Source organism: Podarcis erhardii (assembly GCF_964252035.2).
Source record: "Podarcis erhardii genome assembly, chromosome: 5".
Lineage (NCBI taxonomy): Eukaryota > Metazoa > Chordata > Lepidosauria > Squamata > Lacertidae > Podarcis > Podarcis erhardii.
Window position 1 is genome coordinate 52,780,350 of NC_138509.1, and position 14,610 is coordinate 52,794,959.

The 14,610-nt window shown below is 44.5% G+C and overlaps 1 protein-coding gene across 1 annotated transcript; it reads right to left on the minus strand.

Annotated features, from left to right (window-relative positions):
- Positions 1-7,826: 7,826 nt before the first annotated feature.
- On the minus strand, positions 7,827-13,235 carry ADRA2A (adrenoceptor alpha 2A). Its single transcript, XM_081861696.1, has one exon. The coding sequence runs from the start codon at positions 12,524-12,526 to the stop codon at positions 11,165-11,167; it is 1,362 nt and encodes a 453-aa protein (XP_081717822.1). The 5' UTR covers positions 12,527-13,235; the 3' UTR covers positions 7,827-11,164.
- Between the last annotated feature and the right edge of the window lie 1,375 nt (positions 13,236-14,610).

The following is a 14,610-nucleotide window of genomic DNA, read 5'->3' on the forward strand; positions in this document are numbered from 1 at the left end:
TACACTCTGCTTGGGAGCTACTGAAATCCCCCATTGATTCTCTAATTTGCTGCCCTTTCACTAAGTCTATTAACAGTGACCATTCATCTGGTAACATTGCTAATCAAACTGCAACTTTACAGCAAAGTGCAAGGGAGCAGAAGAATGGTTTTAGGGAAATTACTACTTTCTCCCTTGAGATACCCTCTCTCTACTATACCCCTTGCAACAAGCAGACTCTAGCTAAGCTATAGCCCTCCAGATGTTAGTGGACTACAACTCCCATCATCCCTGACCATGCAGGCTGTGGCTGATGGGAGTTGAGCAACAACTGGAGGGCCACAGTTCAACCGTCCTCAACCCACATTACACACACCATCCTGAGGGCACATTACCTCTGGTGCAAAATCAGTATGGTGTGAAGCAGGGATTGCAAGATTTGGTTAGGATCCTGATTTGGAGCTTTGTAAAACCATAACATTCCAAAGTATGTCATGATCTGGCCAGTTCAACTCAGATTAGACTGTTTCATTTCCCCATCTCCATAACATTTCTCCCCTTTTGACAGAAGTGGATTAAATTAGCAGGCACTATGGTTGATGAAGCCTGACAAATTACAGGCAAGAGGTCTATGGGCTTTTGTGCTGGATATATCTAAAATGCTATTTCTTTTCTCAAAAAAGAATGATCTCTTTTTAATATTTTGGCAAGAGTTAGGTAGAATTTGCAGGCTAAGTCCCCACTCCTGAAGGCATGAATCCTACCAAATTTCAGAAGGATATCTGCAGAGTTTTCCTGCAAGAGCAACTAATATAGAAATCGCAAGAGGGGTGAGTTCTCTTGTGCTCGAGTCTTTCTTGGGGATTTCCTATATGACGGGCTGCTATAGGAACAAAATGCTGGACTAGATGGGCCTTTGGGATCCAGCAGGGGTCTTCTTAGGTTTAAGAAACCTGTCAGATTGCAGGCAAATAGATGCAGGGGCTTTGTGTTAGGTTCCTTTCAAGTTGAGGGAGGGAGGAATTGTGTTCCCTCTGTGATTACAGTACTGTACTTAGAAGTAGGGATGGGCAAATCTGTCACTCTTGGGTCCTCTCAGTTCCTCGTTTTTTCAGTATTAAATTCTGTTCTTCATATTTCTGCAGCAATTTGCATTTAATAGAAAATCCTTCTGAAAATTATTCAGCATGTTAGTTTGAATGTCTCCTAGTAAACATATCTTTATATGCCGTTTTTAAAAATATACACATTTTGGCAAGCATTTTCCCTTAATAATCCATGCCCTTTGAGCAATTTCAGTCCTCCTGGGGTGGGTTTTCTTTCTTTTCCCCAGTTAGGTCCCCCTTGGATATTTTTTTATGGTGCTTCTGCAAACATCAGGGTTTCCCCAAGCTTTCTGATTTCTCCATCTTTTATGTAGATGGTGCTGTTTGGGTTACATAAGGAGCTACACTCAATGAATTCACTATTATTATATAGAATAGGGACTAAAGGGCAAATGGGCAGATTCATCCATTTTAGTTCTCTGGGTTTTTTATTTTCCCAATCTTAAATTCTGCTCACATTTCTGCAACAATTTGCAATTTAAAAAAAATCATCATAGAAATTCAGTACTATTTTAGTGCAAATTTCTCCTAATAAACATATTTTGCAGGTAGCTTTGACTATTATACACATTCTGCAAACAATTGACCCTGATATAAAGTATTTTGTAGTATATTTTCCCCTAATATAAGCATTTATATGCACACTTTACCCTTTTATATGCATTGCTTGTTCACTTCACTTTTGGTACACATTGCTTGGTTGGAGAACCGCATTGCAAACTTCAGAAACATGCAAATTTCAAATGATGTCTGTGTTTCACTTTGCATTTTGTTTTGGAAAGGGCTTCACATATGAACTGAATCAAATTTGTCCCCCAACTGCACTTACAAGCTTGAACTGACAGTCAAAATACAACTCTCTTTTCACCCTTTCTTTCCCTAAACTCAGACCTTCATTTCACTTTTGCAAAGCTGTTCCCTTCTCCCAAAAGCACTGAGCCTATAGAGCACTGGTAACAGCATTCCCTCTGATCACAAACTAGACCTGTCAGTCTCAAAAGAAGCCCTCCCTCGGTCCCTCTCCTGATCCTGGCATCTTCTTTAAGCTAGAGGTCTGTTTAAATTTTACAAAGCTTCTCCCTCTTTCCCGTCCTGTCACCCCCTGAAATCAAGCTCAGAGACACACTTTTGTTTGCTACAGACAGCTGCCTGCAGTGGAGCTCTGATGTCTGGATTGCTACAAAGTACTACACGGGTCCTGCTTTCGCTTGTGCCCACCTTCTATAGATCCTGCTTGACCTTACAGTAGCCCAAAATCCCTTCCAGGTACCCCACCTCATCTCTATTCAGAATCATCTGGATCCAGTGAACACCCCTAGATTGAAGAACTAGGAACCAGAAGAGCTAAAACAGTATGTACAACCTTTCAGAGGAGAAACATCAGAATGGTCCCTGTGTGCTTTCCAAGAATGTAAAAGCAGCCCTGTTGTTGGATCAGATCAAGAATCTATAGGCAAGCAGTTCAGACAGATGCTTTCAGGGAGCCCACAATCAGGACATGAAAAGCACATCCTAAGTGTACTGTTATAGATTGAGGGGGGACCCCAAAATCCCAGAAATTAACCTGTTTGAAGGGCAGGTTGCAGGCCAGGGCCTCCTGGCATTAACATGACAAAAGGTGTTGATGGCCCATCTGAGTGGAATTTTTGGATATGGGCAGACATAGGTTGCCGTGGTGATGGGGTGTGTGCTTGAGGTATCAGAAAAAGAGTCTTTAAAGCAAGGTGTGCTGGGAAGAGGAAGCGGAGGAAAGAGAGAGTCATCTTGGGCAGGCTGGCTGAAGGCTGACCAGGAGAGATTTCTTGTGCTCCAGTGCTGCACTGTTGTGGGGAACCAGCCTCTCTTGAAACAACCATGCTGTAAGATCTAGACTCCCTCCATGCAAACTGAAGGTGTAAATAGGTGAGTAAATCCTATTTCTTAAAGCTGCAGCACTCTCTGCCATGTCTTCAATTCTCCAAAGGAGCGCAAACTCTGGGTGAGACCCTGGAACCTTACTACCACTCAGCAGAATGGGGTTAGTGCCCAACTTCTGTATCAGTATATTCCCAGGACCTGGTACTGAGAGCCCACTGCTTTTGGATGCAGAGGAGGTGCCACTGACAAGCCTACTGTCTATGAATTTGTCAACTCTCCCCTTAGACCCACCTCAGCAACTGACTCCTCTATGCTTCCTACATTTTCAAAGCTTTCTCAGAAACACAGAGATCAGCATTTGTACCACCACCCAATGAAACTGTTTCTCTGGTAGCCCAGATTGCTGTAAGAAAATTATTCCACTCTGTGCTTAGTTTTGGAAGCACAGTTATACATACAGGTCTCACTGCAACCAGCATGTTCTATTCAAGCAACCTCCAGATGTTAGCCACAGTTCAGTCCTTGACAATAAAACAAAGGTTTGAAATCAGTTTGTTACTCCTCTGATAAAAGTCATGCTCTTTGGCTATTCTAAATGATTAACGTAGAGGTTATATGACTGTTGGTTTTCACTCTCCACAGAAACATTCCCCATGGTATTGTGAGCATATGCGATAAATAATTCTGCCCAAGGCAGTTCTAGGTTTATTTGCAAAATATGTGCATGACTTCAATGTATTATTGAAAACTTCAATACAAAATAAAAATGGAGTTAAAAGGGAAGAAACCCAAAGGACGCTATCCAATTTACTTAATGAATTAATTTAAATGTAGGAATGAAAATGCTGAGTCCTTGTGCAATTTTAGAAGTGCTTCAAGTTGAGTAATTGATCTTAATTCCTGGAAAAGGTTATTTTAGCACATACAAAGAACAATCAAGTGTGGTAGAATTTCCTGCTGAAAAACAACAAAGAAGATTATTGTGGTACATTAAAGATTAACAAATTCATTATAGCTTCTGATGAAGTGACCTGTAGCCCATGAAAGTCTGAGATGTTCAATTCTAGTGGACATTTTAAAGGAACTACACAATTTAGAGAAATGAGAGACCCCCCCACCCCAGGTTTCTATGGATCAATTCATATTAATTGTACTCCAGAAGCAGAACAAAAATGTTTTATTAAACTTTCTTATTGGATGCCAAGTAGACCAAACCTCCACTAATCATGCAGTTCCCCTGGTAATCAGTTTCATGCTCAGTAATCAATTCTGTGACAATGACTGGAGCTACACAGCATAAAATGCTTAATGTTAGTTGTCAATATCCATCGGAAATTACATCCATTTCGGCAGAGAATGTCAAAAGTTATTAAGGCATTTTGGTTGAGAAATGTATTCTGTCACAGAAGTTCACTGCCAGACAGTTCAAACTCTGCCATCAACTTTGGTGGCAATTGCCCTATTTCTTCAGAAGACTTTGGGGGTTACTGGGACCCCACTTTTCTTCTGTAAGCATGATGGAATATCTGTTTATTGCCCCTGAACTGAAGCCAACAGTTTGCATGTTGCAGTGGTATGAACAATGCCATCTTTTCCTACAGGATAATGATAGGAGCTTGGCAGGGCCAGCCCAAGACAGTTTGCCACTTGAGGCAGATCCCAAAATGGTGCCTCCCTCCCCGCCATGAAAGAAGGCGTAGGTGAAGCTCTACATCAGGAAAAGCCGGGGGAAGAAAAATCAACATTGGGATCTGCTGCCCCTGGGGATCTTGCCACCTGAGGCAGTTGCCTCACCTGGCCTCATGGGTGGGTTGAATCTGAACATTGATTCACAGGAGGCTCAGGAAGCGTGGGTGTCTCCTGCTTTTGTTTCCTACATTTCGGTTTTATCCATGAGAGGATTTATCCAGCATCGTCTCTTCCTTGGTAGACATGCAAACTCCCTCTACAGCTGGACTGGAGAACCAGATGCATCCCTCCAGTCCATGCTGTCTAGTTCATTGGATTCTCTTCCTAGTGACCCTGCTCCCTGGACTGGCTTCCTCTTGCACTTCAGATCAACTTCAAGCTGGTAATCATTACTTTGAAAGCTCTTGACCTTTGAGTATTGCCATTTCCTCACCATCCCTCACGTGCTACTTCTGCTAAATCCAAGTTCATCTATCTATGCTCAACTTGTCTTCCTCTTTTTTCATTGCATTCTCAAACCTTCCAGTTTCTGTCTCTCGGTATGTATCCAAGCACTCAAAACCTACTTCTTTAACAAAAGATTGCCTCCACCATCCTAACCTCACCCTGCCGCCTTCTCCTTAGCATTTGATTTAGTGTTTCCATTTGAAAAAAGAATAATTAGTGTGTGGCGACACCATATTGTGGCAATAAATGTGGACCGTAACCCACACTGCCCCAAGATGTGAAGACTTTCCCCAGCACAAACAGTTGTAACCAGTTGATGCTACCAAAGTCTAGCAGTAGTGTTCAGATTCCACACTCTGTGGGGCACGAGCCATTCTAAGCTGCCAAAATGCAAAAAATCAGCCCAGTTAAGGCTATATTATGTACCAGCCCTGCCATCATTAGAGAGCAGATGAGTGGTGACTGAGAGGAAAGGGCTGTTCAGTGATGGCATCCTATTTCTGGAATGCACTCCTTAGAATTGCTTTCCTGGTGCCTTCATTGTTGAGTTACAGACTTTCAGTTGAGTGTTTTGTATGTGCCTGCATCATGCTGTTTCACACTATTTCATAGAGGTTTGGTGCTTGAGCCTCTTTTTCATGTTGTAGATTTGTATTGATATGCTTACAATTTTACATTTTGGCAGTCACTTTGAAAGCTTCAGATTAAATAATCATGCTGATTACAAAGAGCTGTTATAGTTTGTCCTCATGTTGCTGGATTCCAGAATATACCATTACAAATAAGGGAAGTGTCCCATGAAGTCTCTGGGAGCTTCCATCATCCATTCTGCAGATAGTCTTCATTCAGGCACTGAAAGTATGAGGCATGTTAAAAGACACATGGAACAAGTTGTTTGTGCAAGCTCTCATTCAACAGTGCCTGAAGTGAAAACAGCAAACATATTCTGAGTGGGAAAAAATCAGGGAAGTCTTGCAGAAATGTTTGATTAACTTGTCACTTGAGATATCCCTGAGATCTGTTATCTCTGATAGTCTATTCATGTTTATTGTAGGTATAGTCAAATAGCAACCAGGATTTCCTTATCATCCACTTACACTTTGATTTTTGTGTTTGTGTTACGAAGGGAAAGACAATTTCTGTATATGCTTCATCTACTTAAGTGCTATATTTTCACTGATTCTTGAAACTCAAATCAAGTTTAGCTCAAAAAATATTGAAGAACAACAACAAAAATTATGTAGCATGAGGCAAGCGGTTGGGTGGAGAGGAATCCTAGAGGAACAATAACAGGGATACTTCAGCCAAGACACTGCAATAAAGAAATAATCAACAAGAGATGAAGAGATGAATGAACAGAAAAAACAATAGGTTACTTTTCTAACTCATCCTTCACCCTTTTTCATCTGGTTAGTGGAAAATCTTAGCCAGAATCTAACATATTTAGAATTCCCTTTTGAACCCATATGCAGTGATACAGACTATGTATTTTGTACCTATACATAGTGGTACCACACTTAATTTAGACTCTGGACCTAATGGTCTTGAAGCAGACTCCAGATTGTATCAGTCTCAGAGTAGACGCCATTGAAACGAATGGACGTAAGTTAGTCATGTTCATTAACTTCAATGGGTCTCTGAGTTGAACTAGCATTGGATAATGAGCGAATTGGCCCTTCATCACCACCGGTTGTGGTTATCTGTTCAGAGTCAACCAGCTTCTTGGATTAGGAAGAAGTGTACTATAAATAATGTGCAATGCAATTTGGACATGGGAGAGACAGAGAGAGAGAGAGAGATAACTATAGATAGATATAGAAATAGATATTACACACAGAGACACAATAATGAACTATATATTCATTATAGCTATAGCACTTCACTCATGCTTCCTCTGGGTCCCTTTTGGATTTTGGTTAATCACTAAAATACTTGTGTGTGTGTGTGTGTGTGTGTGTGTGTTACTGTGATAATCAAATACAGAGATTTTATTTTGTAACAAAATTTTTCAGCTTCTGGTTGTTGTTTTTTTATCAGAGAAGCTGACAAAGGCAGAAGCCCAAATCTTTTGCCACATTAATAAAATTCCTGTTCCATTAATCACAGTAATATCTATTGCAGGGGAAATGCCCAGGAACCAACTATAAAAACCAAATTGCTGCCTTTGCCCCATTCATGGCTTTGTTATCGATTTCTGAGCAGCTGCAATCTTTTCTGGCTTGCTCTAGCATGAGCCCCCATCTCCCAGCATTGTGAGAATGTCCCTTTCCCCAGCACTAGCAGGTGCCTGGTAGAATTCAGTTTCTACTTTTCTTCCTACTCTTAATAGCTGCTTCTTGCACTTGTAACCTGGTTAGTCAACAGTCTGTCAGCGGCTTGTAAATACTACATGGACACAATATTTCACTTGAGAGACAGAGAGAAGGGAGGTGGAAACACGGCCAGCTTAAATAGGCAAAGGATAAATTGCCCACACAGTAAGCCCTAATCCTTGTTCTTTAAGAGGTACATGAATGGGTTTGCTGTGCCAGCAAAGAAGAAAGCAAAATAATATCAAAGGCTTGTTTGTCAGTCTGTCGGTGCACAATGAAGCAGACCATTGTTCACATTAACATGAGGCAGAACAATGACTTATGCAAACTACAAGAGGTGACTTCAGCAGGTGCTTTAAAAGGTCAGTTTCCCATTTCCATGTAAGTCCATAAAACCTGGAAATGGCTGAAAATACAGACAAGTTGAGATGTAACATGCTTTTTAATGTGTAAACTTTTTATTCTTATTTTTTGTAAATAAAAAAAACATTCTGGCCATATCTGTTTACAGATATAATTCTCTTAAAAAGCAAAAAAAAAATGGCATTGATGAGGTGGTTGTACCAGGTGCAATTAAAGTTTCAAAAACACATTCCAGAAAAATCAATATTATCCATTTGTTTCATGAATGCATACATTAACTTAATATTGAAATCCTAAAAAAGAGGCAATTCTTTAAAAAAAGAATCATCTGGCAACGGTTAGTTAACTTCTTACTTATGCTACTTCAGACTGGCTGTTGAAAAATTGTGATTTATTCTGCCTTAAAAACTATCAGCCCGAAAGAAGAGTCCCATGAGTGCTTTATCACACATCTGGACATGGCTCTGGCCCTGTAAATGCCAATGGTAGGAGAACATCTGTATGTGCACACCAATGGGTATGCATGATTCCTTCTCCCACTGAATAACAGCAGAGCAGCTTTGATGGGCAGGGAAGCTCCACATTTGAACTAGAACTCCATACATAAACTAAAGCTATACCGCACTCATAAGAAATCAGTTTCCAGGCATGTGTGCACAGGCTGGAGACAACTTTGGTGTTCCAGCTAAATAAGCCTTAACCACTTCTAACTTCTTCTGGATTTGTGCCTTGTGGTGTTGTGCCTGCTCTGATATCCTAAAGAAGCACAGAACCATAGAGTTGGGAAGGATTCCCTGAGGGTCAACCCCCTGCAATTGCAGGAATCACAGCTAAAGAATCCCTGACAGATGCCATCCAAACTCAAGAATCCCTGACGCCATCCAAACTCTGTTTAAAAGCTTTCAATGAAGGAGAGTCCACCACCTTCCGAGTGATGGACACCAGACACCAGACTGTGCTTTCCATTTGAAGGACCATTGAACTCCTTGCCAGCCAGAATCTGTCAGAGACTAATACCCCAGCTCAGAAGTGGCCAGTCTGCCCTGAGCACTCCTATGAAACCTTGAGAGAAGAGGCCCCATAATGTGTCCCAAATGAGGTACCTTATTCAACTAGCACAGGACATCATTGGACAGAGCCACAATGCAGGCAGTTTGCCTAAAACGGAAATAAAACTCCTCCGTATCTAATCCTCGTCTTTCTCTAGCAAATAGGGAATAATTAAGATTCAGGCGTTTCATATTTTAGTAGCTACAATGAGCGGGGAAAATCACAAAGGTTATAATGGTGGGGCCTTTCTAATTGCATCTTTCTGCAAGGAGTATTATCACACCATTAAAAGAAAAAAAGGAAGGGAAATACAAATACCAGTCCAAAACCCCTGGTTCATTTCTAAGCGTTTTCTCCCTGCGTTGCTAAAATGAGTCATCTTTGCAACAGGTTTGCAACGCCATTGTTAAGACTGCCGTTTTGTGGCACTGTGCTGGCATAGCCAATGGCATGTCCCACTGTGTAAACATACGTGTGCACCTGCACACTTTAGAAACACACCACAACTTTGTATATACCAGTATGCAGTTCTACGGAAGGGTCATCATCTCTTCTCCCTAGAAAATTGCTTCGTTTTAAAAGGAAGTTCTGTATTTGAAAAGTCAGGTGTAGCAGGCTCTCCAACAAGAAAACCATTTCAAAGCTGGGCACAAGTAACACTTTCAGTGTTCAGTGGCTACCTCTCCTTCCCTTCCTCTGGTTGTAGCATCCCATCTGACAGCTGTTTTGTTTCACTGAATAGAGCTGTCACATTCAAAGCTAAGAGGCAGCGCTGAGACTTGCTGCCTGTTTCTACAGTCAGAAGAGGACTGGTCTGAAAGGAGGGGCATCAGTTGTGTTCTGTAGAATGGAGACATTTTTTAATTAAAAAGGGCCAATTCAACTAAGAAATTTGCCTTCAAGGAAGAACTCGGGTAACCTTAGCATTGTGAATATATGTCTGTTTTTAACCACCATCACCAGCCAGAAACTATCGTGATCAGTTTTTATTTAAACGAATACTCTTTTTATAATGTTTAAATGTCGTCCCCAATTGCTTTCCCATCCTACACCCTTTTAATCATATTCAGGATGTTTGTCTTATTGGACAAGGAAGTTATTTGCCATCAGCTGGGACAGTGGGGGGGGTGGAATCAGGAAGATGTTTTCCTCCCTGTGTTGCTATGAATGTTTTTTACATATGGTGTAGAATAACACCAATAATTTGCTTTTTCTCTAGGACAAATCAAAGAAAATGTTTATAAACCAAACCTGAAATTAGAAAAAAAAAATGAAAGCTGACATGCTTATGGTTACTCCAAAATAATAATAATTTAAGAATTCCATACCCACACTGAAGTGTCCTTGTGCACGAAAGAAGGTTTTCTTGTGCAGACACCTTGCACAAATGAAAATGTAATCAATGCAAATCAGGTAACACTGTAAAGTAAAACAAAAAGGCTGCATCTATCATTTTATCTATTTACAGTCACAGGTAGGGGAAATAAGTTAGCATTGAACACAGTCAGTGGAGTAACTTCAAGGGAAGAGCACCTTATCTTAACCCTTTAAGAACCCAGTTGCTCTTCAGCATCACAAATCTGAAAGGAGCTCATCCTTTTGAGAGGTACTATGCTTCTCAGTTGTGAAACTTTTAATGCTTGTTTCTTTCAGCTGATGGGAAAAGAGGAAATAAAGCTTTTTAACAATACTGCATAAACAAAAAACATAAACATTGTTGTTTTTTTAAAAAAATACATATAGGGTGTATAATAAAACACTGGCCATGGTCAAGCTTATGCTATCAGTTTACAAAGCCAAAACCACATTGGAAATCTTAGCATTTAATACTGTCATTTTTAAGATGGATGAGATGGCTCTGAAGGTTCATTCTGATGTGTCTTTGTTTATTTTTCCCCACCCCACATATATTTCAAGTTCTCAAGAAATATTTAAAGTGGTTTCAAAGCTGCTTTCTCCTACAAAAGTTAAAGATGTACAGATCTCAAAGATGCAATACTGTAGTTTTGCAAGGATGTCAGGGACATATCGTCCAAAGGGCAAAAATAGAAAGAAAGTGCTTCTGAAATATATGACTTATATTTTCATCTTTGTTGCTTCCCTGGCTTACACACTCCAATCAGTTAATTTCAGTTTGCCATAAGCTCAGCTTGTAAGCGTATAGAAACAATACCTACAAACAGGTCTCTAGAGCCATCACTGGGCAGAAACATCTCCACCTGGGCCAAGGCCAAAGTCACCTGAAGTCTTTGAGAAGTCAAAGGCCAGTCACTGGATAAGACACCACCCACTTCCAAAGCCTGGCCAGAGCTGAGCCTCTCTTCTGTAAACAAGTCTTGTAAACAAACTTGAGTCCACCCCTCACACAATCCTTTTCCGGTCTATCCTGCAGAGAATCTTTTTAAAGGATCTCCTGAAGTCATGGTTGAAGATGGTGTAGATGACAGGGTTGAGGGAACTGTTACAATAACCAAACCAGAAGAAGAACTTGAAGAGTGTATCGGGCACGGGGCAGCTCTTACAAACGGCAGTCAATGTGTAGGTGAAGAAGAAAGGGAACCAGCAGACCACAAAAACCCCAATCACAACCGCCAGCACAAAAGTGAAGCGTTTCTCTCGGTTCTGCCTGCCTCTCCACCGGGAAGCTTTCGCATCTCTTTCCTCATCAACTCTGTTTGGCAAAGTGTCCCCAGGCTTAATCTGGCTTAGCTTGGTCTTCCCCTTGCCCCTTTGCGGCCTCTCCTGCTTCCTGGTCTGATGGCTCTCATTGTGTTCCGATGAAGAGGTGTCCTCCAGGTCTATACCATTGACTTCTTCCCTCTCCTGGCTTCCTCCTGCCACGGCTGCCTTCTCCCCATTGAGCTTGGTCATTGCGGGCATGTCATCCTTATCTGCCAGACCATTCTGCCTCCTCTCTGCGGCCTCCGCTCTCTTGCCAGGAGGCACCCGAGTCCTCCTCTTGGCAATCTGGTAGATACGCATGTAGACCAGGATCATGATAAGGCAGGGAGCAAAGAAGGAGCCGATGCAGGAAGAGATGATGTACCACGTCTCTTTGTTGATGCTGCAGCTGGGTTCCTTGCTCTCTGAATTCAGCTTCGCTTGCTGACTGTCAGGGTCGCCCTGTTTCATGATGGAGATGAGGGGTGGGAAGGAGATGACCGCAGAGATGATCCAGACAAGGAAAATGATGCTCTTGATGCGGCGCGGCGTGCGCTTGAGGTTGTACTCAATGGCTTGGGTGATGGACCAGTAGCGGTCGAGGCTGATGGCACAGAGATGCACGATGGAAGAGGTGCAGAAGAGCACGTCCAAGGCCAGGTAGATCTCGCACCACACTTTGCCAAAATACCAGTGGCCCATCACCTCGTTGGCCAGAGAGAAGGGGATGACCAAGGTGGCCACCAGGATATCGGCCGAGGCTAAGGAGACCAGGAAGAGGTTCTGAGGGGCCTTGAGCGCTCGGCTGGTGAAGATGGCAATGATGACCAAGACATTGCCAAAGATGGTGACGAGCATGAGCAGCGTGGCGAGGGTGATGAGGGCCAAGGTGGTGTACATGGGGTAAGGGAGGCCCCCTTTCTGCCCACCGTCGCTCCCATTCAGGCTCCCGTTGCCATCCATGTGCTGGGAGTAGCTGCTTTCCTCCAGCAGCGGGTGGTGCAGGTGTGCCAGGGAAGAGATTCCCCCCCTCTCGGTGAACGGGCTCCCCAGGTTAAACATCAACCCGAGCTCGGTAGGCTGTTGGCGGATGTGACCCTAACACACACCCTGCGAGGAAGGGGAGCTCTGGCTGCCCGGCGGATCAAGCAAGTCCGGTCTGGGGAAGTCAGAAAGAGCAGCCTTAATCCAGTCAGCAGGAACAACCGCTGCCTTCAGCTTTCCCAGTCCCCGCTGACGATAACCGACGAGAGGAGGAGCAGCAGCAGCAGCAGCGATCTCCACTGGGGAGGGAACCGGCTCCGATTCTGCCGTCTCCGGGTCTCCCTTCGGCCAGGGAAGCGCGCGGCTCGCCTCTGCCCTCCCAGCCCTCGCTAGCTCATCTCCGGGCGGATCGACGGGACGAAGTCGACCCCGTCTTCCGCCTCTCCCGCAAAGTCGCCAATAAGTCCAGCCTAGAAGGGAGGGGCTCCTCAGGAAGCCATTCAGAAGCCGCCGGGGCCGGGAGACGACGAAAGTCCCGCTTACCTTCGCCGGGAGGGTCCCGGAGAGTTGAAAGGGCGGCGAGGCAGGTAGGACCTCCCCACCCACGAGGGGCGGCTTCTGCTCCCAGTCGCCGGCGGAGCAGATCCCAGACGGCAGCGAGAAACGCCGCGCGGTTCGCTGAAGCCAGTCGCGGGGCGCGAGGGAGGCGGAGGAGGAGGCGGCGGCGGCGGCGCAGGGGGCGCGCCCGGCAGACTCTCGTCGGTGGCGGAGCCAGCGCCGTCCGCAGCCAGTGGCGCCCGCTCGAGCACTGCCTTCCCCGCTCCCGGCTCGCTTTATAGCCCGGGCTCGGTCCGGTGGTACCGAGCAGCAGCGTCAGCGCCACGTGGGGACGGCCCCCTGCGCGCTTCTCCGCCTCTGCCTCGCAAGAGCGCCGCGCTCCTCGCTCGCTCGCTCCCCAGGCGGAGAAGGGAGAGCAGGAAACTCCGACGGGCCACTGGCAAGACGCGCGCCCTCGCCCACCTGCGCCCTTCTGAGGGCGCTCCCGCGGAGCCCAGCAACTTCCCACGGAGCTGGCTGGACGCGAGCGAGAGCGCGCCCCACCCGCTCGGCTACAGAGACTTCTCGCTCTCTCGCACACTTTCGAGCCACGCACACACCCAAAACAGAGCTATCTATCATCTATCTTTCTCTCTGTCTCTCTCACACACATGCACCTGACAGCTATGGATATCCTCCCTCCACTGTGCATAGCATTCACCGGGGTACAGTGCCGCCGTCTCTCTCTCTCATATGTTCGTCTCCCTCATCCAGGGAAAGTTAGGCAAAACCAACAAGTAGTATGTTGCTTACACTGGCTCTTGAGGAACTGGTCTGGGGCCACCACACAACTGCTAGCCTACACAAGAGCAGCATGCACCTTGCACAGCCATTGCACAGTCACAAGTCCCTCCTTGGGTCACTTCTACCACCTCTGTGCACAAAGACAGATAACAGCTGCAGAGACCAGCACAGGCCACTTGCACCCCTTGCAAATGCACACAGCACCTGCCCTTGGCTAAGGAATGTCTACATATCTCCCCATACAAATAGGCACCTATTTATTCTGTACACAAAGATCCTACCATGGGCTTAGCCGGGATTTATTTTGGAGGGGCAGCCTTTATGTGGGAAGGGGCAGAACCGAGTTATCTGCGATGCAGTTGGTCAGTTGAGTATTTTTATTTTTTTACTTGATTTAGGGGGGGCAATTGTCCCCCCCCCCGGCTATGCCCATGGATCCTACACCCACTGCTTACATCAGGGCTAGCTAGCCAACATGACACCTAACGGATGTTGTCAGAGTCCAAATCCCATCATTCCTAACATTGGCCATGTTGCCCGAGACTGATGGCAATTGGAGTTGTGGGTAAACAACATTTAGAGGTCACCATGATAGCTATTCCTTGCCTTACAGTGTCCCCATTCTCCACTCAGACATACACACAAAGGACAGTGCTAAAATAAATCTATGCACATGCATGCGTGCGCACACACAAACACATATCCAGATTATGCATAGGGATTCCCAAAAGACACTCAAGGCCCAATTCAGGAAAACGTAAGCATTTTTGTAAAGTCCCATTGATTTCAATGGGGAAATTTAGCACTGACTCGTGGTTTTT